At 43.1% G+C, this 24,704-nt stretch overlaps 1 protein-coding gene across 1 annotated transcript in view; it reads left to right on the top strand.

The window, feature by feature from the left end:
* The window catches only part of LOC107223223 (headcase protein), a 155,383-nt gene that overhangs the window by 114,753 nt on the left and 15,926 nt on the right, over window positions 1-24,704 (top strand). Inside the window, exons 3-4 of the mRNA XM_046738247.1 lie at window positions 23,170-23,358; window positions 24,347-24,532. Of these exons, the coding sequence (XP_046594203.1) occupies window positions 23,170-23,358; window positions 24,347-24,532 (375 nt within the window). The remainder of the gene's footprint in view (window positions 1-23,169; window positions 23,359-24,346; window positions 24,533-24,704) is intronic.

Here is a 24,704-nt window from a genome sequence, read left to right as displayed (position 1 = left end):
TTGAAAGAGCAACGTTAACCTTCAAACGACCTTGCAAACGTCCACCGAATCAAAAGTACGACATCGAAGTGCATCGCGAAACTTTTCTTTCGAACACATTTCTCTCAAACGCGTTGCTCCAGGGATATTCTGCCGTGTCAACTTGAATGGGACACCCCGTATAACGCGTACACTCGCGCACGGCTTATGAATTTGAAATATACACATATGCCGTTCGTATTAACACGTTAGTCAGTCTGTAGAAGTTACCGTATCTTGAGTCACATATCCGACGACGTGGGCTTCGAGAAATGCATGCATAGCCGGGCTCTCTTCTTCGCGGGGTCAAAGAACCAGCTGTGCCAGTCCGACTGCCAACTCCTCCATATATATATACATATAATATACCTTCTACCTACCCTTCTTCCTACGTGCATCTGCACTTCACAGTTTCTCCTACCTACGTTTAGAACGAGACAATAGCCGCTGTTCCTATGACTCTCCGATTCTACCGCGTGGAATACCAATTCGGTAGTTTCGTTTCGAATGCAGTCATTCTCGACGGATTTAGAAACGAATCCCTTTCTTACGTCGGATTCAATCTGTTTCAAATCTTTTCTACCTATCGTCTTATCTCTTTGAACGTTTCGATATCAACGTTGGAAGAAGACGGAGAAATCGAGAATTACGAAAAAAAAAAAAAATGAATATACCAAAAGTTGCATAAGCCAATTTATTCGCAGATATGTAATTCTTGGGTGAATTTTTTTTTTTTTTTTTTGTCTACCGTGTAATAATATATCCTTCTTCTTCGATGTTGAACTTGCGATCATATGTGTATAATTTATACGTGACTGTGGCAAAAGATCCTCGCGAAGTTCGAGAAACGATTTGACGTCTTTTCCACATTCCGCATTCTTAAAACTACAATGAATGTTCGCGTGTAGATTTTCAAGCAAAGAAAAGGAACCAGTGAAAAGTTGCGGTGGTTCGCGTATTGCAGAATTATAACTTTGAAATCGTCGTCAAGTTTTTTTTTCTTTTTTTATATGTAATTACACTTCGCAGCTTGTTTCAAGTTTTTCGAATTCCTGACCGTTCCCGTAAGCGAATGCATTCGTATATTGTCAACGCAGCCGTAGCTTAGCTTTCGGAATGTTTCACTCGTCCGAAAGCTCGGTCAGAGGTTTACTTACGAATTTATCATCGACACTTGTTGTCAGTTACTGCACGTTGTCGTTAGCACGCCAACGCAGCCGTAATTCATCGCATGGCCTACATGAGAACGTGATATCGGTGTACGTACGTACTTCGATGTCGGTGGGAGGGGATATCGTATTTGAAAGTTTTATCAATACCGAATGCAAATCACCGATCAGATTGCAGAACGGAGAATATTCGCGGAAATTCACCCTCGTGTATCGTATATTTAAACGAAATCGAACGTAAAATTTTACATATTTTTACAGTAGTACGTAAACTGTTATTCGATTTTCAAAATCTTTCGTTGCACCATTCTACAAACAGGTAACTACTCGTTTACCTCTGTCAGGGTTTATACTAATATCTGTTTATGATACTTGTCGTAAAAATTTCAAATTAAATAAATTAATAAATAAATAAGTAAACAAATATTGTCGTACTAATTAATTCTTCTTAAAATGCATTCATTCGCCGTTGCTTCTTCCCTTCCGTTTCTTCGACCATAACTGTGATTGAAACGGAAAAGGAAAAGAAAAAAAAAAAAAGAACGAGTTTGACGATGGTTAATTTGAAAATGTTTCAATCGCCGTGGCTTTTAATTTTCCACGGAGAGCAAAGCGCGGCCCTTAATACCGGCTCTTAGCCCCTTTACCGTCTCGTTGATGCGCAGCTATCATCCCTTAGAACCAAGACCCTTCCGCAACGTCTCCCTTCATAACCCACGGAGAGACTCGAGCGAGTGAGTGAATGCGAGAGAAGTTTGAAGGTTCCGCCGCAGGCCTCTCTCTTCTCTCTTCTTTTCTCTCCCTCCACCATTCCTTGTTTTCCCTCCTCCGCATATGCATGCATTACCCTCCAACGACGTTCGTCTCTCTTTCCTCCTCGACGCGTATATATATATATATACACCTATACACAGGAGATGCCGCGGGATTTATTAACGTTCTCTACGTTTGCTTCTCCGTATATGATGATGTTAACAGAGGACTCGAAAATTGTTGTTATCACTCGCTCGCTCGCTCAAGAGCTTCGGCTCGCCGACTTGACCCAGCCAATCCCTGCGGAACCCTTTTCTACCTTCGCTAATTAGACCGGGTCCAGATGGAACCGCGTTTCAGGTTTGTGGTTCAATTTTACGAGGTTTGAAGTGCCGTTCGTCATGCCGGAGCAACGAAACACTGACGAACGGTGCAACAATCTCTGTTATCAAGTTTTACGATATATGTACTTCAAAGGATTTTCAATTTCGAAATACAATTGGCATGGTTTTGTTTGTATCGATGAATTTATTTATCGCTGGAAAAATTATCGAGACATTAACGTTACGGATTTAAATTCTGGACAGTTTAAAAAAAAAATAAAAAAATAATTTTTTTTTTGTACGGATCACGTTGTCGACACTTCTTTTCTCTTACGATATTTCGATTTTTCCTAATTTAATTCACTTTGATTCGCGATTTTTAACGAATCTTGCCCCGCTGTTGTTCAAGAAAGATTGTCTGAATAATTTAGAGAGCGCGATTCAAAGGATAATTGTCGAGTTGCAAAAAATTCATTGCAAGCTATTATTTAAAAATTCCGAAAGTAAGCAAAATATTTTGCGAACGAACAGACGAACATATTGTACAATATAAATGATTGATATTGGCGATCTTACGATGATCGTAGACTCGTTAATTGATTTTGAAACGAATACAGAGTTAATCAGCTAAACGATTCGGACTTTGAGTAACTTGCTAGAACTGGGAAAATGTCAGGAAAAACTGTATCCCTCAGGTCCTGAAAAAAAAATCCGTAAATGTCGTTGCAAGTTTTTTCTAAAAAATTTTCGCAACCGTCCTAAAATTGTCGGTGTAAAATTTTATCGCCGCGTTGAAAATCACAGTCGCGTAGGTAGGTATTGTTAATTTAGGCAATTAGTCAGCGAGTCAACCACCCACCGATATCTCTCAAACTCGAAATCCACCTTCACCGTTACCGTCTTGTAACGGCGCAGTGTAAACACCCTGGTACAAGGAGGGTGAGGGGGCGGGAGGGGGCGAAAGCAAGCGGGGCAAGTAACGGGTAATTTCAAACTTCACGGATCGGAAAGCACGGGTCCTCGATCGGTAATAAGATTGGGATCGGGAAGTACAAACAGCGCTGCTGCCAGAGTCCTCTAGGGTACTTTAACACGAACTATAAATATCTACAATGATTCGCTTGCTGCTGTTGCCTTCTATTCGTAACGCGGCTTCTAACGCAACTCATCCAGTCGGGTGAGCAGCTTGAATTTTGGCTAAGAATTCACGCCCGAGTTGACTGGAGCCACGCAGCATCAACGGCAGAATATGGGAGACACACCCGGAGCTTATTCCCTCCATCCTCATCCAACCCCCGTAGACGCTTTATGGTCTATCTATATTTTATGCCCATCCACTTGTGCCGGCGTTGTGCTTGCAAGAGACAATAAAGAGCTACTACACTCGCTGCCTAGACCACCGTTTTCTTCAGGTATGTGTTTTCCCGAAATTCTCGAACAATAACGGTCGCTTTCTGGAAACGACGCGTGCAGAAACCGCGAAATGTTTTTCTTACTCGTGCGGAAAGTCCAAGGTTGAGGGGAGCTTTTTGCGCGTCAGTTTTCGGTACGGTTCAATCATAATCGTCTAACCACGTAAAGCTCGCACGTTGAAGGGATAAACAAGAATTGGCGAAAAACGATTTTCAAATTTTCGATTGACTTGGAGTGATTTTTTTTTTTTTTAGTTTTTTTTTAAACATACTTTTCGATTAGAATGTATGAAACAATTGGTCTAAGCTCTACTACTAACTAATGAAGCGAATAAACAGACAGCGAAATTAAGAGACGAAGACAGATGCGTGTTTACGGTACAAAGTTTAAAGCAATTTTTTTTTATCTTTTATTTATTTATTTATTTCTTATCACAGTATTCGTTTGGTAACATTCGATAGTTACAAAGCGTTTTTTTAATGAGGCTGAAGTTAGTAACGTTATAGTAATGAATCAACGTTTCGAAAAATCGTTATTTCACAGTTGCAGGAATGTCAGTGATTCGGTAAATTATAAAAAGGAAAAACGTGTGTCTTCGTGTTTTGAAAACTTGACCACTTCAAAGTCACTATAAACTTGCAGAATAGCAATTTTTTCTCCCAACGTTTCGTTACGTTAACGTTTAACGACTTCAGACTCACCGTTTTTTTTTTTTTTTTTTTTATCCACGATGACTGGTAGATCAGACAGGGGGCTGGGGGGGGGGGGGGGGGGCGTGGCGTTTATTTCACCCTTTATAACAATATATTGTCATAACACTGGATACTGGACGAGTCATTTAAGCCATGGCTTATATACCTGTATTTTATACCTACAACAAAAAAATTTGCCGCTGAAGCATCCTTTACCTCTTTTTTTTTTTTTTTTTTTCCTCCTCTTTCTACTCACCGGCTCTCTCGGAAATCTTTTCGCCTCTTTTTATCGTCCGTTAGTTTCTTCTTCTTTTTTCGACATTCTGTCGTTTCTTTTCTCATCTCTCTTATCGCGAATATCATGGTGGTTGAACACCTCCGACCATGAAGCTGCTAACTTTTATACGGACTAGAAACGTAATGTTCTTCCTCAAGTAAATGGCGGAATGAATTGATAAAGGTCCCTTAAAATCGTCTAGCAACGTCGACGAGATTAGGGCATGCTGAACAATTCGCTTGTTCCTTTTTTTTTTCTCTTTTTTCTTCCCCACACTTACAACCTTTTATTTTTAAACACCAAAATACGCGGGTGGGAGTCAAAACTTGGAACGGTCGATGTATCGAAATATTCAAAAACTGTGTGAGAAAATAAAACTAAGGAAAGATGAATTGTTCGAAATGTTGATTTTCAAAAATTTCACTGATTAGAATTTGAGTGACTGGTAATCAGCGACACTTTCAAGCAGAGTTATCAACATATCGAACAATTCATCTTTCGTTATTTTACTTCCGTTTGTTTGAAATTTCTATATATATCGGCCATTCGAAATATTGACCCTTTGCCAAGTTTTAACCCCCCCCCCCAACGAAGAAAGTTGAGAACGCTGCTTGCTTACGGGGGGTTATGATAATGTTGAAGGTTTACCGCAATCCTCTATTCCTCCCCCATCCACTCGGTCTGGCTTTCTATTTACGATGTCTTTGCCCCCTTGGTTCTCTTTTCGTCTTATTTTATTTTTAATTTTTTTTTTTTTTTTTTTTTGACTCAACCCCATCCCTTCGGCACGGTCGAATTCCGCTTGAAATTCCGGTCTACGTGATAAAATATTATACAGAAAAATGCGACGCCCGGTGCTGTGTAATATAATGCGCGGGGCATAGTGCTGCGGGAATGAAACAAAAAGAAGCCAATAATGCTCGGGGAAAAAGTTGCCAGCGAATGAATGACTCTCTAGTTTCGCATCAAGACTCGCAATACGAGCATTTTACGTCCGTCGTAATACCTCCCCCCTCCCCCCCGCCCCTTTCTCTCCGCCATCCCCCGACAACAACGAAGACGAAGACTATGCGCCGTATGTCGCAAAAATTGCACCCAGGTTGATATTATTTCGCCACTTTTCACATGCGGTAAGTTTATTTATTTTTATTTTTCGTTCGTCCGTCCGTTCAACCTGTAGAAGTAAGAGAGAGAGAGAGAGAGAGCGACAGAGAGAGATCCGTTTTTACTACTCGAGTGAATAATTTTTTTGCTCAACATTTTATTGTTGCTTTACTTTTTGCATACTTCGGGCAATATTGAAAATTGCTAAAAGGTGGCGGTGATGAACAATCTGTAACGTTTGATTAACTGATTCGGACGCGTCTTACGACGTTGCCAAGTATTCGTTCTTCAACTTTTTACTCATTTGGCAGTCAGCTTTCTTCTTGGCTGCACGCACGCCATTCTGTCGTATCTTCTCGTTTATTTTTTTACCTTGCACTTTGCTGCGAAGTTCAGTGCCCCAGTAATTCATTTCCATTAACCTAGTTGGTAATTTTATACGCGATGCGGCTGCGAAATAGTCGGGAAGAAAATCGCACGTCAAGTATTTACTATATATATATATATGTATAGTCGAGTCCTTTGGATATTTAATTTTGGTTTATTTGGTACGGCAGGTGAAGGCGAAATAAGAGAGGAAATTAATTTCTAGGGAGGTTGGATCGTTTTTTCAGGTTTTAAATTTTGCCAAAGTGGATGAACATACAAACGAACCAACTATTATCGGATGCTGTACAAAAGAGAAGTACGGGATGGAATTAAATTAAAGAAATACGCGAAGCCGGCAGCTCTTAAAGGAATGTGAATGTCTATTTCGAGTATTCAAATTCAATTATCCGTGCAAAGAGCTAACAATAACATTTTATGAAAAAGAAACACCCTATACGTATAATATGGGAATTCTATCTTTCTCTCTTCTTATAAAACTTAAATTTCAATCCCTCGTGGTTGAATTGGATGTATAATATCATCGTAGAAAGTTGGTTGTAACGTATATTATACGTCGTTTCGTCTGCTTGCTTTTAATTAATACATTTTTTTTTCTCCTCTCTTTCTTATTTGTTACGTTACATAGAAGCGAGTCTAGCATCTTCCTCCCCCTCGTCTCTGGATTATCGGACTTTCTAACCCGTGTTGATTTTTCATTTCGGATATAAGTAGGTATACGCTTTGCACTTTTCGACGTCTCTCTCTCCCTCTCTCTCTCACTCTCCCTCTCCGGTTACACGTTATTCAAATATTTAAGTCCTTTACTCAAGAAAGAGAAACAGAGAGAAAGAGAGAGAGAGGATAAGGAGAGTTCTCGGTGTATACTTAAAACAACCTTTACAAAGGATAAACTTTGCACGGGTATTGATGCTGCTGCGGAGGCGGAGGTCCTTTGTCAAAATTATTCCTTCATCCAGTCTCCGCCTCTCTGTGTATAACAACATTATATATATATATATATATATGTGTATGAAACATTGCGAAAATGGAGTTAAAAGAAAACTGAGGAGAACGCATTTGCCCGTCGTCACTCGTTGAAATCTTTTCTGTCGAGACCAGGAACTCACATATTGTAACGTCGTCGACGTCGTCGTCGTCTTTGGTCGAGTCACCCTGTGTCTGCAGGCTTTATTTATTCTTATTTATGCCATCCATCGCTCAGCAGTGATGCTGCCGGCGGGTAAGGAAAGGAGGAATCAAATATTCATTCGCGTCGACGAAGACGACGCGTGTCTCGCTTCAAACGTATATTATACACGTATATACGTACATACATGTATGTATTTATATATATGTATATACACATGTATATGCATGCATCGGAGATATGACGAGAGATTTCTCACGATCAAGACACGCCTTGAAGAGGAGGCCGCCAGGACCACCCCGAGATCTATCTTACTTCTTTGTCGTACGTGCGTTATTTATAAATATATACGAATCGGATGCCAGGGTAAACACGATTTTTATTCAATCACCTCCACTGAGAGAAATTTTTTGTTCCGGTTACCGCTCGGTCCTTAACTATTTTCATTTTTTACCACAATCGAAAAATACAGTTCCAGGTAGAAAATGAAAATTAGTTTTATAGCTGTTACCAAAAAGTCTAGTATCCGTTACTATTCCTTATCATTACGATCACTCTTGCTATATTTTCTTGCTACTGTTGCGATAATTTAATGCTCGTGCAACGATAAATCGACGTCAAAGCCTTGTTTGACTAAAAAAGTAGAGTAAACCGAACAAACTGACTTTGCGTTGCAATAACCAAAAAAGGATCGACGATGGCGCGAAATGGTTGGGCGTACCTAGTTTTTCGTAATTCCAACGATATTCAAACAGTTTTTTTTTTTTTTTTTTTTAACGATACCTGTTTCACTCAATTTTTCTACTTACTCTAACAAATGAAATTCTTCTCAGTGTGATTCGTTTCCTCGGGCGTATTTCGGATGTTTGACTTTTTTATTGGACAAAAATTGAGCGAGAAAGTGAGATAACCGCGAGATTGTTTCTTGAATTCATCTCTTGACAATTTTTTTTATTTCATTTTTTCTATCAATGATTTTACTGCAGTCATTTTATCTATGAATCGTTCTTACCGAGAGGGGGAACGAATGGAAATTAAGTAAAATTGAGAGACACAGATGGTAAAAAAAAAAAAAAAAAAACGTTTGCCAAGATTATTTATTGAAAATTATTCTTTTTTCAATTTGTTCTTATTTTGTCTCATAAATAAGAACAAGAAGGAAATGAGAATGAAAAAATTTGTATGTCGCGTCGTTGGCGAATAGAAATAATCCATCTTTGTTCGCTCCCCCTTCCTCTCTTTTTCTCTCTCTTTTTTTTTTCCTTCATCCCGTTTCTCCTCCACGAGAAATTTATAAAGTAACTTGAGCGGTCATAATTGCTACCCTTAATCCACCCTTAAATATATTTTTAATCTCCGATACCGTGCGGAGTACCTTCCAATTTTCTTCTTTCCGGCTGGGCGAGGCGGAAGGAAACGGCGGGTCCTCGAGGTCCTTGCTGGGGGGGGGGGGGGGGGGGGGGGGGAGGAGGATTCTCTTCGACTCCCTGTTGACTTCTTCATTATTTTCCATTACCCGAACTGCTGTCTAATTCCGCGGAAAGCCGATATTGCGGCAGAGAGATCATTTCATTAATACGACTCAATAACGAAGTTACACATTTACTACGTCTCTGTATTTACCAATTTACTTTTCAAAAGTTGATGATTCGTCGGGCTTTCGATCTTGGGCAAAAACAATATCCAAAAATAAAGAAGGATAAAAGGAAACAAAAAAAGTTAATAAAATAAAACGGAATAAAAATAAAAAAATTAAAAATTCCGAAATCCTGCAGCGAATCAATTTTCAGACAAGAGTTAACAACGTGCCGCGCCGCACACAATCCGTGCAACGCCATCGTCGTCGCCATTAACGATTCAGTGCCAAGTCTCTACGTGGAAAGACTAACGCACCGTAATCTAAACTGCATAGCCAGGGCTGCCGCATCAATTTCTCTTCTCCGATGCCATTCGCCTCCCCGTATGTATCAGGCCAGCGATTGACGACGTTGCCCTGAACCCGAGACCTTGGTGAGAGAGGAGCTTTGCACTTCGCTTAATATCACATGACGTGTGCAATTTGCAAACATTTCGCAATATCAAGCGTCGATGATCGCTTTCACGGGCTGCATTTATTCTCTCGCGTCGTTAAACGCCCCCGAGAGTAAATAATCTCAACGTTCAACGGTATTATCGCTGATAAACGTATTATCCGTATCGATAAATTTCAAATTTCGATTCTTCGGTACCCACGAATGCTTTTCCAGCCTGTTTATTATTTCACCTGTTGTACGTATTCCACTAGCGATTTTGCATAAAGTATCGAAGGAAATTATTGTCAGTATATATATGTCAGGGTTCAAATCTGACGCGAATCGGTGTATCAGAGGGGAAAAAAATACGGCCGCTGATCAGGAGTAAGCGGAAAATGAAAATTAACTGACAAAATTTCGGTCGAGCTTTTTCTTTTTTGTTATGGTTCGGGTGAACGTACAACCTTTAATTCCATTTGGTACTTTTATCTACAGTTCTGTACTTGCCTTATGCGGAATTGAATAATCCGATATTGCGACGAAGAGGAGAGAGAAAGTAGCTAGCTATTTACGGAAGTGTGGCAAATGTGGCAAATGTGGGAAACATCGTCGTCCCCCGTAGAATCGTATAAACGAAGCTGCCAGCAACCCCGCGTTCCCATTTTCTCCCGGGAATTTGAACGCTGTGTTGTACGGCGTGCAGGGTTGCGAGAGAAAGAGAGAGAGAGACTGACGAGCATACAGCCTCCGAAGGATTATAATTAATAAAATATCAACGTTAAGTGCAGCCAAAGCTTCTTAACCAAAGAGCCCTTAGGCGCGCGCTACTCTCTCATCGTTGAGTCGAGTAAGAGCTGTGGAGAGTTGTTGTAGCTCTTATACGGTACTGCCGAATAAATTAATTGTCACTCGAACGATGCCCCCGCCGCCACCCCCGCGGCTCCGTTGCTTCGATCCACTTCTCTCAGATTTCACAGGCCTCGTGCTTTTGCCAATTTAATCGGTACTTTGCGATCGGCTAGACATCGGATTAGTTGGCGAGGTTGGTGAAAGATGAAAAAATTAAAAGATGAAAAGAATTGAACGAAGTTTGAACGGAGAAGGGGATGAAAAAAAAAAGTCGGGAGGCGAAGATTTTGCCAGACGGTTGTCAAGGAGTTAATTTAGGTAATTTCTTTCTTTTCTTCTTTGCCTTTTTTTTTTTTTTTTTTTGCCCCTTCCCTCGACTCTCGACGTTTCAGCTTTCACGAGGGATGTGTATGAAATCAAATCGCGAAAAAGACTCTTTGCGTCAGGTGCTCTGACAAAGAGATGATTTTTTGGTCTTTTGGTTACTTTCTTTTCTTTTCTTTTTTTTTTTATTTTACCCCCATTTCGCGGTCATAACGTATTCCGTCTATCCTTAATACGGCTGTCACTTTTGCCTACTGGAGCCGAGGGTCGGAGAGTCGTTGACGACACACGCGCGGGGTATCATCGAGTTGATAAAAATAAGAAATGTATTTGCCCCTTGACGAGGAAGAGAGAGAGAGAGAGAGAGAGAGAGAAGAAGGAGAATAAAGAAACTACGACGACGACGTGTGTAATCCCTGAATCTTGACTTTGACGTACGTGCCGGGGGTTGCGTGCATCTCTTATTTATGTCGACGGGAGTAAGTATAAGACCGAAGAAGATTGAGGAAAGGGAGGCGGGAGAGACTCGCGAAAATTCGATGCATGCGCTTTTTCGCTCGAAGAAGAATTATTATGGGATGATGAAAAATCTTGGAAATCTAGTACGCGAGAGAGGAGATCCTTCTCTCTTTCTATCTCTCTCTCTCTTTTCTCCTTTGAAGACCCCCGACGAACGGGAAAAGCTTTCACAATGAAAATTATTACGAGATAGATAAGTCGAGGAGAAATCAAAAGCTGTCTGAAACCCTTCGAAACTTCGAGTTGAAAATTTGAACGTATTATACGTACAGATTTTTCGATCTTCTCTATTGAAAATAGTCAACTTTTCATCCAGCTTTCATTGATTTCCAAAAATTGATAAAAACTTTTCATCCGAAAGTTGTATCAACACTTCATTGCCGTGGTCAGGGGCAATTCGCTACGATTCAAACATTAACGTTTCCATTTCTCGTTAATTTTTCGAGAGCTTTTTTTGTTTATTTTCTTTTCTTCGCCAATACACTCCGACAACAAACATCGATGATATTTTGTCATCGAGTTACGTTTTGCAGGCGCGACGGCGTCCCAGATAATGTAACCAAATTTTGCGAATGGCGCCGTATAAGCCAAGCTGAGAGAGAGAGAGACGGACCAACGCGCCTTTGTCTCACTCGACAAATTTATGCAAAGCGGGATTCAATCCGATTTCCCCGGCTAACGCCGGTTCTCCCCGTCTCAACCCCCCCACCCCCACCGTTGAGTGTCTCTCCATCGGCTCGTTTCGTCGTTGTAATTTAGCTGACAGCCACTTACTCGTAGTTCCGATACAAACATACCACCACCCCCGTCACCCCCCCCGGACCAACTCTCGCTATACGAAGACACCACTCGCGTTAACGCATATTGCTCGGCGAGATTAGGCAAAGCGTCTGTTGCGAGAGTGTAAAGAGAGAGAGGAGAGAGAGAGAGAGAGAGAGAGGGTGGGTCGAGGAAGGGTGAGGGGGGAAGAGGAGGGAAAAACGAGACGTTTCTTAATTTGTCTCTTTTTTTTTTCTCTCTTTTTCTTTACCCGACTCCTGAATTTTCAGACAAATTATTCCGAGACGAGATCAAAAAGAAGAAGAAGAAGAAGAAGAAGAAGACGACGGAGGTGGGGAAACCTAGCCGAGTAATATAATATTTATTTCAAGTGGCGGGGTTGCAGGTATTGCTTTGAATCCCCGTTCATTCTTGGGCGTCGCGACGTCGACGTCGTCGTCGTCGTTCGTTTTGCCGTAGGGAATTAGCCGGGCTGCTTGCTGTCCTTGGTGTTTGTAGGAGGTAGTAGTAATGCAGGATGCGCCCTTAAACCACCTACGCAGAGGTTATGAGAGAGTGAACACGTCGTGGGTGGGGGGTGGAGGGAGGGCGCTTACAGGAGGTTTCGGGTTCAAGAGGCGTAAATTATTACCACCTCGGGCAGAAGCATTTGCGAAATTAGCTTCGGACAAAAAGCTATTAATTTAAATATCACTCTGCAGGTTGTACGCGCCCTCTGTCATTCCCTATATATCTCTCTCTCTCTCTTGCTCTCTTGCTCTCTCGTTCTCTCACATTATATTTCTTCGGCTATCCCATTTTAGGAATGAAATTTGGCAAATTGCACGGGTCACAGTGCCCGGCAAACCGCTCTTGATAAATATATTAAAACTTTCGAGGGATAGTTACTCTCTCGGATCAATTTGACGCGGATAAGTCGAGAGTACGGAGAAGAAAGGGTAAGACTATCGGACGATGAGATAAATGAGAGTAAAACGTTGTAAAGAACTTGCGCCAAGTTGAGATATATTTGTCATATTACGAAAGTTCGCTATCCGGACAAGGTAAATATCTTATATTACCCGATTCCGGGTAATGTTGGCATTCCGCTCCGTGGAATCAATATCTTCTGGATAAATTTTAAAGGGAAGAAAAATTCGTACGGACGTTCAGTTACATGCTTATGTTACGTTAATTGCCATTTCCATCGCCGTTAATAATAACTGTATATGTACCGTACACGTGAAAGACGTTGAAGTTCAACTTCTGTCTTTGTATTTAAAATCCAAATTTCCACTCGGAGCATGGTTAGCGGATAAAACACCAAGTGCCGCGGCGTTATTGTTGACTCGACGCGAGGGTAATCCGTCGACTGATCCACCCTCGAAATATCCTCTAAACTCCGTACACGCCAAGTCCATTTCTTCTCTAATTTCAAAAATCCATCCGATGAAAAAGAGGATCAAGTTGTATCCCTGGGGTGGATTCACTTGTTGCCGTTCGTTCTTCGCAGGTTTTTTCTTTTCTTTTTTCTTTTTTTGACCAGGATCTTGTGGCCAAAGAAAAAGAATAAAGAACCGTTGGACCGGTTCGATATTCTTCGTACAATTGAAATTTCGACTGAACGTTCTAACGAGATGACGATGAATAGGTAAGAACTTGAATTATTGTTCAGAACTTTGATCCGTTGTATAAAAAATTCTTCATTTCACCTTTTCTAATCGGAATCAGTTTCCAATATTCAATTTCTCGTCCATCTTCCTGCGTAAATTCACTTGTCATTTGTTACTTGAGATTTTTGATGTCTTGACAGAGTTCCAAGGCGACGTAAGCGCAAAGAACTGATGGGCTAGGTCAATATTTGATATGATTTAAATTTGGACCGATCGTGACGATCAGATAACAGATAGCCAGTCGGAAGTTTGATCATAGGAAAGCTTGATCCAACACCCGGAGCATTTTTCTTGTACTCACTCGACTTTTCTACCGTGCGCGCGTTCTCTTCCAAATTCCGTATTCAACTCCTCGTTACGTGCTCCGAACATTGGCCAGCCAGTGAACTTCCGACTTTAGGTTATCTCGCACGTCACACGCTTACAGAGAAAGCCGATATAATTAAAACGTTTACGACCTGGAGGAAGGAGTGCCGGGTAGACGGGGTTTCTGGTGTACGCTACAGTAGTTGCCGGGTGGCAGCGGCTAGACGAGAGGTGGTTCAGGACGTTGGAATGGCACATGAACCACCCTGCCGACAAGAAGCCAGCCACAGCCCATCGTCTATTGTTTTGTGCAACATTGTGTGCCTTGCTCCCCTGGGATATCCGGAGAAGGGATGGGGTGAAACAGGAGGAAGAGCTGTAATACCTGAACGTTGACTCCCGCCGTCTTGTTGGCTTGTGACTTCCTCTCTCCTTACTACCTCAACCTTGGGATTTCACCGGGGAGGTTGAAACGTCGGTGAACTCCCGAGTGCGTCTGTACTTGCAACTTTGTTTTTCCTTGGGGTGGGGAAATCCGTCCATTTTCTGGATACTTGACGGAGCGCGGAGCTTGGAGGTAGAGCTAATTAACCAACCTCAAAGGAAAATCAAAACGCATCCGAATCCAGCAGCTGTTCAGGTTAAAATCAACGCTCTTTCAACACCCCTTTACTCCGGCACTGTGACATCATCACCTCGTCGTGTATCCTCTCCTTTGGCTTCCTCCTCGTCTGATCCAACGCGTAATCTGGATCGTCGTCTGATCCGACTTAACCCCCTGACCCTCACCCGCTCTCAATCTTTCTCATATTCGGGCTCCGGATCATCGACGAACGCCGGTGATAATCCGTGATGCTGAACGGGTACTGTATCATACTTGGATCGAAGGTGTAAGCTCTCTGCGTACGAATGATTTTAACCTGAACATTTGATCACCATTGGCGCAGATCGATCGCATCCTTAGACTACTATGAAAATGTAGTCGCGGAATTTTTGTCGTTAGTTTGGGGTACGGAACGGTATAAGGGAAGGTTAGACAAAGGAAGGCTGCTCTATGATCTATACGGTCTTACCCTTTAACACCATAGCGTTAACGCTATTCTTAACCTCTTCGACGGTGCGTGGTTGATTTATAGGGTCAGCCTCGCAGCAGGGCTACACTTGGTTCGTAAACCGTGACACGCACGAATGATCGCATGCAAAACGGCGACGCCGACCGTTTGGCGTTTCCACCAAGAGGGTGGTAAGAAATAGAATATGAAGAAGAAGAAGAAGAAGAAGAAGAAGAAGAAGAAGAAAAAAATTATTCCGGTGTATCAGGAAGTGGCATCCCGTGGCGTGAGTGAAAAAGAGAGACGGGGGGAATCTGAAATAGGGTTTGGTTTCCACTTCGGGGTGCGACCCCGTATCGAAGAGTCTTGTTTCCACTAATTTTTTTTACTTTACTCCTCTTTTTTTTTTTTTTTTTTGTTTTTTCGTTCTTTTGTCTTGGATGGGACGTTTTTCAGGGCACGAATCGCGACGATAAGCGCCACCGTTAAACCGATAAGTTTTATTTTTAGATTTTTACGATTCAAAGAACAAAGATTGCCCGAATCTGTAGGGTCGTTAACCATCGCGTCTCACAGGTAGCTTCTAGGCAGAATCATTTCAAAGGTTTATCGCCAAATTTTAACGAGGGGGTTTTTTTATTTTTTTCTCTCTCTCTCTCTTTCTTTCTTTCTTCCTTCCAAGGTTACGACTCACCGATAGCAGGAAGCTGTTGCTACACCGATTTCTCCAATGACCCGTGGAGACGAGATAGTAACGATCCTTCGACCGTCCCGCATTCTTGCAACAGTCGGAGTCTCGAGTAGGCATGTAACTCGCGCGCGTGTGTCTATCTCCCTTTTTTCACTTTCATCATTCTCCTCCGTTTTTATCCGACGCCCTTTCCCAATTTTACGGTGTTACACTCGTCTACCCTCTCGCAGAGCCAGAGTGACCGCGTGGGGATATTCAGTGAAATAAAAAAAAATATATATCCCGGGGGTTTATAGTTGCTGCATTAAAAGTTCGAAATTGCGCGGCGGGAGAAGGACGACGAAAATAAAAGTGAAGATTCACTACCGATCGCTGATAATTCTTTTTATTTTCTTCGTTGTAGCCTATTTTTTTTTTCCCCCCATCACCGCCCCAGAGGTATTTGAAGGTATATGTATGTATATCGATACCAGATAGAGAAAGGGAGAAAGATAAAGAGTGAGCTCTCTTTGAAGTTTACGGTATGAACAGCGGAATTGTGGGTATTGGAAAAAACCTTGGGTAGGTTTTTTTTTTTTTCATCCTCTTTAATTTTGATTCCTTTAATTAACTGTCCGTCCACCATCATTCCTTCCACCCGTGTCTCGCTCTCTCCTTCACCGATGCAGCTGGAAAACCGCTTTGAATTTTATTTTCATTTTAACGTCAAATGAAAACCACCATCCCCCGTTCTCTTGCTATCTCTCTTTCTCTTTTTCTCTTTCGGGGTTTTCGGGTCAGTGAACTGGCAACCGTTCGGTGCCGGTGGTGGGCCCTATGCGATATTAAAATGTAAAAAGACCTTTTGAGCTTCTTATATCCCGATTCTGATTATTCGGCGCTTCAGTGCTCTCATTACAAGGGTTACCGCCATCTCGACACAATACATTGCTTGTCTCGTGTAAAGGGAAAAAATTGTGCAGAAAATATAACGCTCAAACGTCTTTGTTCTTCTTCTCCTGCTTCCTCCTCCTCCTCCTTCTCCTCCTCTTCTTCTTCTTCTTCACCTCACAATTTCATGTACCCATAATGTATAAAATATACATATATATATACATACAAAAATTGAATCGTAATTTCAATTTCCGTACCCTCGACTAGTCACACGCGAAATGGGCAAGGGTTTTCAACGATCCGTGGCAGCCTGACGCGTTCTATTGATTTGACGTCCTCTGGGGGCGCGTGTAGTCGCGAATATACTCATTGTCGGGGAAAAGTGTCTATAAATGCGTATTCACGATACCCTAGGCGTGTGTTACTACGCCGATGATAAATTTGGATTGTTCGTCTCGCTATTGATCAATTTCATTGTACCAATGCTTTCAGCATCGCTGCATTGGTCGAATAAACAAGAATCGAACGCGCAACTTTGATCTCTTTAACGGCTTCGTTAAAAATTTGAACGATTTTAACGATGGAAACCATTCGTGACGAAAGGGAACATTTCAGATTTGATATTATGTCGGTATCGTTGTGGGTACATAGCTGTACATGGATTACTCGCGTTTGACCGAGCGTGAAGTGAACCGATGCGAACATCTTGGTCGTACAAATATATATGTATACACATCTCCCTTTTACAGTGGTAAGGAAAAAGTTCTCTGTTTCGGGGCGAAGGAGCGACGAAAAGCCGTAGGGGAAAGAGGGAATAAGTAGGAAGGCTCGCTTTTCCGTAATATACGCACAGACGTACTTAAATACATGAAAAAAAAAAAAATTGAAAAAATAAAAGCGTATTAAAAAATATCAGCGCATGCGGTGATGAGCGAAAAAAAAAATTTATCTTAAAACACGGGATTATTATTAAGAAATTTTCATTTCCCTCTCGCCTCAGTCTTATTTCACCCCGGAACGTTTCTAAGGCGATTTTCTACTCGGGATGCGCGCTTTATTTGCAGGGTGAAAGAGGAGGAATAAGACGGGGAAAAAAAAAAAAAAAAAATGGTAAATAAATGAATAGAAAGACGATTAAAGCGGGTATAATTTCGAAGGAACAAATTTCAAGCAAAGGGGATAATTCGTTCTGTATTAAAAAAAAAAAAGAAGAAGAGAAAACGAATTTGCAAATCGAGGGCGTGCAGCACCACTAAACGATAAGTCTGTCTGGTGAAATTTTTCGAAGGGACGCGGAACGGGTCAGAATTGTCAGGTGTCTCTCGTCCGCTCGTGCGAGCCAACAGCGTAGGTCGCGTGAGCCCTACAATTATTTTACTACAAGGTACTAAATTAACAACCCTTCCGCGTTGCATAATTAATAGCTTGGGGGAAGAACCGGCGGCGTTGCGTTAGCCGCCAGGCTCGCGTCCACCACCCCCCGGGGCACTACGCCAAATGCAGTATGCGGTACTACGTACGGCCTACCTACCGCAGCGTGTGTCACCCCTGCTGCATGCACCGAACCGTTCGTCAATGTCCGTCGAGCGATCGGGGGACAATCCCGGATTTTGGGACAAGGGGACGTGACTCCGTTCACGGTGAATCAGCGGATTCGCCAGACTGAAATTGCATTCGTTGAATAATCCAACGCTGCGCCCGACAAACCTTATCAAACTTCGAATATCATCGTCACGTGTGTTTGTGTGTGCGTGCATGTGTGTGTGTGTGTGTTGGGTCTTGAAGGTAGAGTGGCAGGGAAGGACAAAAAAAAAAATTAAAAATAGGAAATGTTTCCACCACCACCACCACCACCACCACCACCACCACCACCACCACCACCACCACCCCCTGTTCTTGAGGTTTCAGGTGTCGCCTGCACCGAGCGTACAATAACTTCGAGTTGTAAATCAGTTTTTTTTTTTTTTTTCTTTTTTTTCTCTACCTTCAACTTTCAGATTACCAGTGTAACAGGATAATAAAAATGTCAGCGTGCGTGACGCGGTACACGTTCGACGTCGTTGCGGCGCCGCGTCCCGAGTAGGATATATTTTTCTTTTCCTTTCCATTCCATTTTCATTTCTTTCTTTTTTTCCCTGTTTTGTTACCCGGTGGTGCAGGACGCAGAGATCGAGTTACGCTGCTGACTGTGCGAGTCCCCGTAGTAACTTCGGTTAACGGAAGCCGCCAAAGAGAACTTTTAAAACTCTTTCTGATATATTGTACCCGCACACGCATACACACACGCTCGCGACGGGATTCCCTCCATTCTTATTTCGCGGTCAGCGAGGCATGCCCCGCGACGTATATATTTTTACCTCCCGAGATATAAATCGGTGATTCAAACGAGTTATGATTGTCCCGACATGTTTACCGAACCGGGTCTAACGCATCGCGGACAAGTTTGTATTTATTACGTAAACGGATCGGACTCGGCGATTTTCGACGCTAAAAGCTCTCTGTGGTAGCTATATACGGTCACAGCGTCTTCGGCGAAAAGGGACAGCCTGGAAATGACAGGAGGGGTCCTTCGACATACGACCTCTTTCTTCCAATGTCCGATAAAAAGATTACTCGATACTCGACCATCCGCCATATTGATATACAAAGCATTTCCGCCGATCGAGAAATGCCCCCGACATCATCCGCTAAATCTATGTACTCTTAAGCCGAAGGACCAGCGGACGACACTTTCAGGCGACTTAGGAGATTCGCTCTTCTCACGGTAAACCGCAATCTTATAGATATATTCGGCAGCCGGCGAGCTCCGTTGCCAGGATTCGGCTCACGGGACCCTTCGGCGATGCTTGGTGGTCGGTTTTCATGCTCCTTGGAGAGGAGAGGAACGTGCGTTTCAGACAGTCGGTTATCCGAGCTTCGGACTCCATGACGAAGGAGGAAAGCTTACCGGTTAGGGTGAGATCCGGGACAAAGTAATTTCGCTCATCCTCTCTGGCTCTCTCTCTCTCTCTCTCTCTCTCTCTCTCTCTCTCTCTCTCTCTCTCTCTCTCTCTCTCTCTCTCTCTCTCTCTCTCTCTCTCTCTCTCTCTCTTTCTCTCTCTCTTTCTCACTGAAATCGAGAGAAGGTCTGGAGAGGAGGACTTGTAGGGTCTTCTCGGAAAATCCGCTTACATCAAAGTCGAAAATGGCCATTTATGCAATTTACAAGAGGGTTTTCGCCGGGTGGATGGAACGGGGAAACACGCTGGCGCTAGATAAAGCCATCGGGAGAAGAGATAAGTTGGTAAAAAGGGTTCACGGTTCACGGTACCTTTCATATTCCCTCTGTAAGCTGGATTAGCCCTGTTGGTTATTCTAATAATTTTACCGTTAAACGTAGCACAAATTTAGCATATCTACTCCCGCTAGTTCGAGCGTCCTTCTTGTTTATCCTTTTCGCAAATTTTACTACCAAAGTGAAGCTCTCAGGCTTGCGGAACTCCTTTTAATCCATGACAACGCCAACGATGGTCCTTTCCACGACTAGTCGGCCACGAACAACTGTGACTGTAACGATCCAGCTAAGGCGGGGATAAAATTGAAATCAACGAAAGTGACCCGCGTCGGTAAATCTGTCTACCCTTAGTCGTAAAAATCGATGATAAACCGAGGTGTGTGTGAGAGTGAGTCTGAGTCTGAGTCTGCACGTCCGTTGATGCCCCTTTCAACTCGCCGAAGGATGAGAACAAGAAGAGGTACCAGAGGACCAGAGGACCATTTGGTGAACGCTCTCTGTTACGGTCGTTTAATGACTCTTTTCTTTTTACTCTTCACGATGTATGTATGTTACGTTACGTTACACACTTCGATTGCCCGGTAGAGTCTCGATGCGTACGTAACATTCATCCTGGAGAAGAAGAAGGAGGAGAAGGAAGAGGATGAGGATGGTCGGATTACTTTTTCGAGTACTTTCGGAGCTCGTAAAGTCCCGCTACCATTTAATCGAATTTCATTTCCCAGCTGGCGTACTTCTAGGGGGCTAGACGATGTCCTCTACCTACGAAATAAAGAAAACCCCGCTACGTCAGCACTGTCAGTAACACCAGGCTCCTATGGCAAAGGAACGCGTCCCTTATTTCCGTAGGACGTTTCAGTCTAAGCTTCACCTGCGCTCCGTCATCCTTGGAGTAGGATGGAGAAGAAATTGCATCCCCCCCTTGCGCCTCTCGTGATTTCTTATCTCCACCTTGTCTCGGAATTTACCGTCTTCGTAATCTCGGTTAGGTGGGTAATTCGAGTTGGTATATTAATCCACCGCCTCGCTCGAGTTTGACGAGATCCCATGTCCGTCTCGTAGAAGAGAGAGAGAGAGAGAGAGAGAGAGAGAGAGAGAGAGAGAGAGAGAGAGAGAGAGAGAGAGATGACGTTGTCCTTACGTAACACCTTCAGCTCATTTCAGTTCATTCGCTGCTCTCCACCCTCTTTCTTCTCTCCCTCCCTTACGGCAATATATAAATATATATTTCTTCCCCTCGCGTGCGAGTAGGTAGAGAATAAACGTGCTGCACTCGGCGAAACCTTGTGTGAATTTTATTTTTTTTTTTTTCTTCCATTTTCTCTCTGGATTGTTTTGTTTCTCACCCTAACCTTTTGTCATTTTGCATCCTCAACCCGCGCTGGCTCACCAGTATCCCGTTGTTCGGCAATTGTTTTGCCGCTTGTTTTTTTTTTTTTTTTTTTTTTAAATTTTTCTTTTAATTTAATTTTTTTATTTTTTATTACTACCTAAACTTTTTCATTTTATATTATTGTTTTTCTCTCTCTTTGGTTCGTATATTCGTATTAAATAAAGCTTTGTACGCGTATAATGTAAATCAGTTGTAAGGATTAAAGAAAATCTCATTACTCTTCATCTTTGTTTTGAATTTTCATTCTTGTTTATTCCTTAGAATTTCTTGAGAGCAAAATTATTCATTTGAACCGTTTATTCTTAACTCTTTTTTTTCTCTCCTCCTCTGCAAACTTCGTCAGCAACTCCGTCTTTGTCATCTTTGAATTACGTGTTCGTTTTACACGCCCGTAATTACCCGACGACCCGTTGTTACACGACCCAGTACCAACCTTATAAATAATAGCTGTTCTTTTAACGATCTTTTTTGTATACGTGTTAAAGCACATTCTAATCTCTGGATCTCCATCAAAGTTGTGCGCGATACATACGTGGGGGAGAAAATTGGCAAACAGGGGCAAAAAAATCGTCCAGATTATTGTTGACGGAGCTTCGGACACTCGATAACTGATCCAAATCTCACCTGTCGATAACAACTCGTTGCTAACGGATTCCTCGATAATCCTGCGACAGCAAAAAACGGGGAAAAAAAAATAAAAAAAAAAAATAAAAAGAAACTACGAATGGACGCGCAGTAAATTCGGGAGGCTCGTTAACCCGACGAATCGACACCTTCGAGTCAGTCTGAGTGCGCCGTACCGGCGATACACATATGACTTGTTTATTTTTACGTCTAACTCATTTTATGGAACGTAATTCCAGGCCGTAGTTACGCTCCAGATTTAACGGACCACCAAACGTTTATGTCGATCAAAACGACTCCCCCCCCCCCCCCCCCGTACCTCAAGATGATCCGGGTCAGCAATGAATGTTCTTTCCAATTCATCAAGGATACCGCAAGGATCATAAAATGTTGCAGAGATCGTAGGAAGAGGAAAAGTAGATCGAATGGTGTTTCGTTCACACCGTTTCCCTCTTCCATTCTCTTTGTCGAGTGCACGAAACGGCTTCTAAACCCCGCAGACGACGTCGACGTCGACGACGACAAGGAGGAGCCACTTCCGGCAACTCCTCAGTAATAGGAAGTACCTCGTCGGTTTAATATCGTAGTAGCTGCTGTACAACTTCTCCTTTTGAGGGTCGCTAGCTAAAAGCCAAGAGTTTCTTCTCAGCCCGCGGTATAGTGTATGGGATGAAACGGAAATTGCGACGAACGTAAAGAAATTTATTACCGCTGAAAAAGACTAGATGTAATTTCTTCCAAGACAACGAAAGGACATCTTTCTTTCATGGTTCAACACATGGATGGACGAATGAACGTTGACACGAGTCGAATCTGTCATCGTCATCATCATCATCCCGGTACATTTTCGGAGTAGAAGATGAGCTTCTAATAAAATTTTTTTCATCCCCCTGTCGTGGGTAGATATCGCGGTAAATGCGGGGGTGAACTTGGGCCTTCGATGCCCAAGCGGGCACATATGGTCCGTCGGAGTAACCGTCGTTATCACGTTTTTTATGTTACTTAAACCAGAGGACCGTCTCTGGGTAAACGGCAACAGAAGGAAGGAGGGAGGGGGGGGAACTGAGGGAAAAGTCGAGCTCTACGTTGTGCCGAGCTTATGATCGGGTGGGCTGGTTATTTACGGCGGTTATAAACGTCCGCGTCTGGGGGTTTTCAACGGCAACGAACGAACGAACGAACGAACCACCGCCTCTATTCCAGCTATCCAGCCACCTTGTTCACCCCTGACGGTTTAACGACTAAGGCGGAGGAAATGGGGTGGCAACCTTTGTTGACATCGCGACGTTATTGCTACGAAGGCTCACCGTCAGCTACCACGAGTTTCGAGAGCCCGCAAAACGGGAGTGGAATATTCAGATTACGATTACCCGCGGTGACGACGCGATTGTCTGCGACTCAGTTTCCGCCCTCATCCCTCGGACCACCTTTTCTGCCGATGCGCGATGTATCCATCTTCGAATATTCTTGCGGATATTTCACACCTTCATCTTACGTGTCTGCAGTTATATAATGCACCGTCTAACCGGACTTCTTTTCTTAACCTTTGTTCCAGATGGAGGACGAGGGTAATCACGGCAACGACGATACGAGGTGCTTCATTTTATCGACCTTGGCTGCACTCCAGTGGTCCAGGGTATCTTGCGTTCTATGCAGGGCCGCTATGCTCGTTTTTGATAGGTATCCGCTCGTCGATGGAACATTCTTTCTGTCCCCTAGGCAACACTCGATTTCCTGTGCCGAGGTGAGTTTGAATCATAATCTTATTAGCAGGAAAAGTTTCATCAGGTTACTGGTGATAGTTGAGTAATCATGATGAACACGGTAAAAAAGTGTCACTTTAATATATTCAGGATTTCATTCATAGTTGAGAAGAAACTAATTTTTGACCTGAGATGATTACAGTTTGATTACGGGTAGATTGCTACCACCCTCAAATACTGGTATTCTGATCTCTTACACTCTTCTTGTTGTATACCAACTACCTTCTACATATGGAGAACGCTCCATTAGTATGATATTCGTAATTCAGCGTGCTCAGAGTACGTCTACTGTCGATAAAAACGAAAAAAAAATCGACCTGAAGTGTCATCGTTCATACACTTGGTAAGTGACACCTGAATTTCGAAAAGCAGCAATCGTGACGGGGGGATGGCGGTGAACACGTCAGTCAGTGGTGTAACTCCAGAAGCTGGTGGAAGCATGAAGTTCTCACTCGGTAAACAACTGGTCCTCAGAGACTTGTGTCAGGGGGAGAAGTAGAACTAGGAGATGGAGAAGAGGGAGGATCGAGCGGCGGCGCGCTCACAAGCCATGGATAAAACGGAAACTCTACTAAATGGCTAACGAAGATACACGTTGTTTTTGGCGTCGCCTGCACGCCGCCGCCACCGTCAGACTTAATTAGGTGTAATCAGCGCTTCTGCTTGCAGAACGCTTTCGGCTTACTCGCTTTATTTGCAACCGAGGATCTCCACCCCCGGCTCGTTTTCGCCTTCGTTTACACGTACACACCCACTTTCTCTCTATCTTACACACACACACACACACACGCACAGCGATGACGAAACTCCTCGGTGTGTCACTCCAGTCGTGAATTGGAAGTCACGGCAAAGTCACCACCGTTCGCCAAAAACTTTGTCGAGTCTTCTCGCGCGTTGGGTTCCAACGAACGCTTTTCGAGCAGCATATGACAACCGAAAAACAACCGTCTCCCGGTTTTTTGATTCCAGGTGAAGGTCGAGGGTCGCACACAATTCTTGTCTGCCGTTTGCATGAGCTGCCTTGAAGGTAGCGGTGGGGCTCCTGTTCGTTGTCGCAGCTGCACACAACCCTGGGACGGTTCAAGTCTGGTACTTGGAACGATGTACAGTTACGACATTTTCGCTGCGATGCCATGCTGCACCGAACGCATCAAGGTAAGAGACCACGAACCTTATTTGATGCCGTAATTCAACCCTTACCAACCATCGGAACTCCGTTAGTCAAAACGGCGGGGTAAATCGACGCACTTACAGTCGACTCTCGTTATAAGAACGTTCGCGGGGCTGTCACAGTATACTCATCATTTTTCGCTATTCAAACTCGCGG

The sequence above is a fragment of the Neodiprion lecontei genome, chromosome 4 (assembly GCF_021901455.1).
Source record: "Neodiprion lecontei isolate iyNeoLeco1 chromosome 4, iyNeoLeco1.1, whole genome shotgun sequence".
NCBI classification, from domain to species: domain Eukaryota; kingdom Metazoa; phylum Arthropoda; class Insecta; order Hymenoptera; family Diprionidae; genus Neodiprion; species Neodiprion lecontei.
The sequence above is the reverse complement of the archived record's forward strand: the minus strand, read 5'-3'. Positions and strand labels throughout refer to the sequence as shown.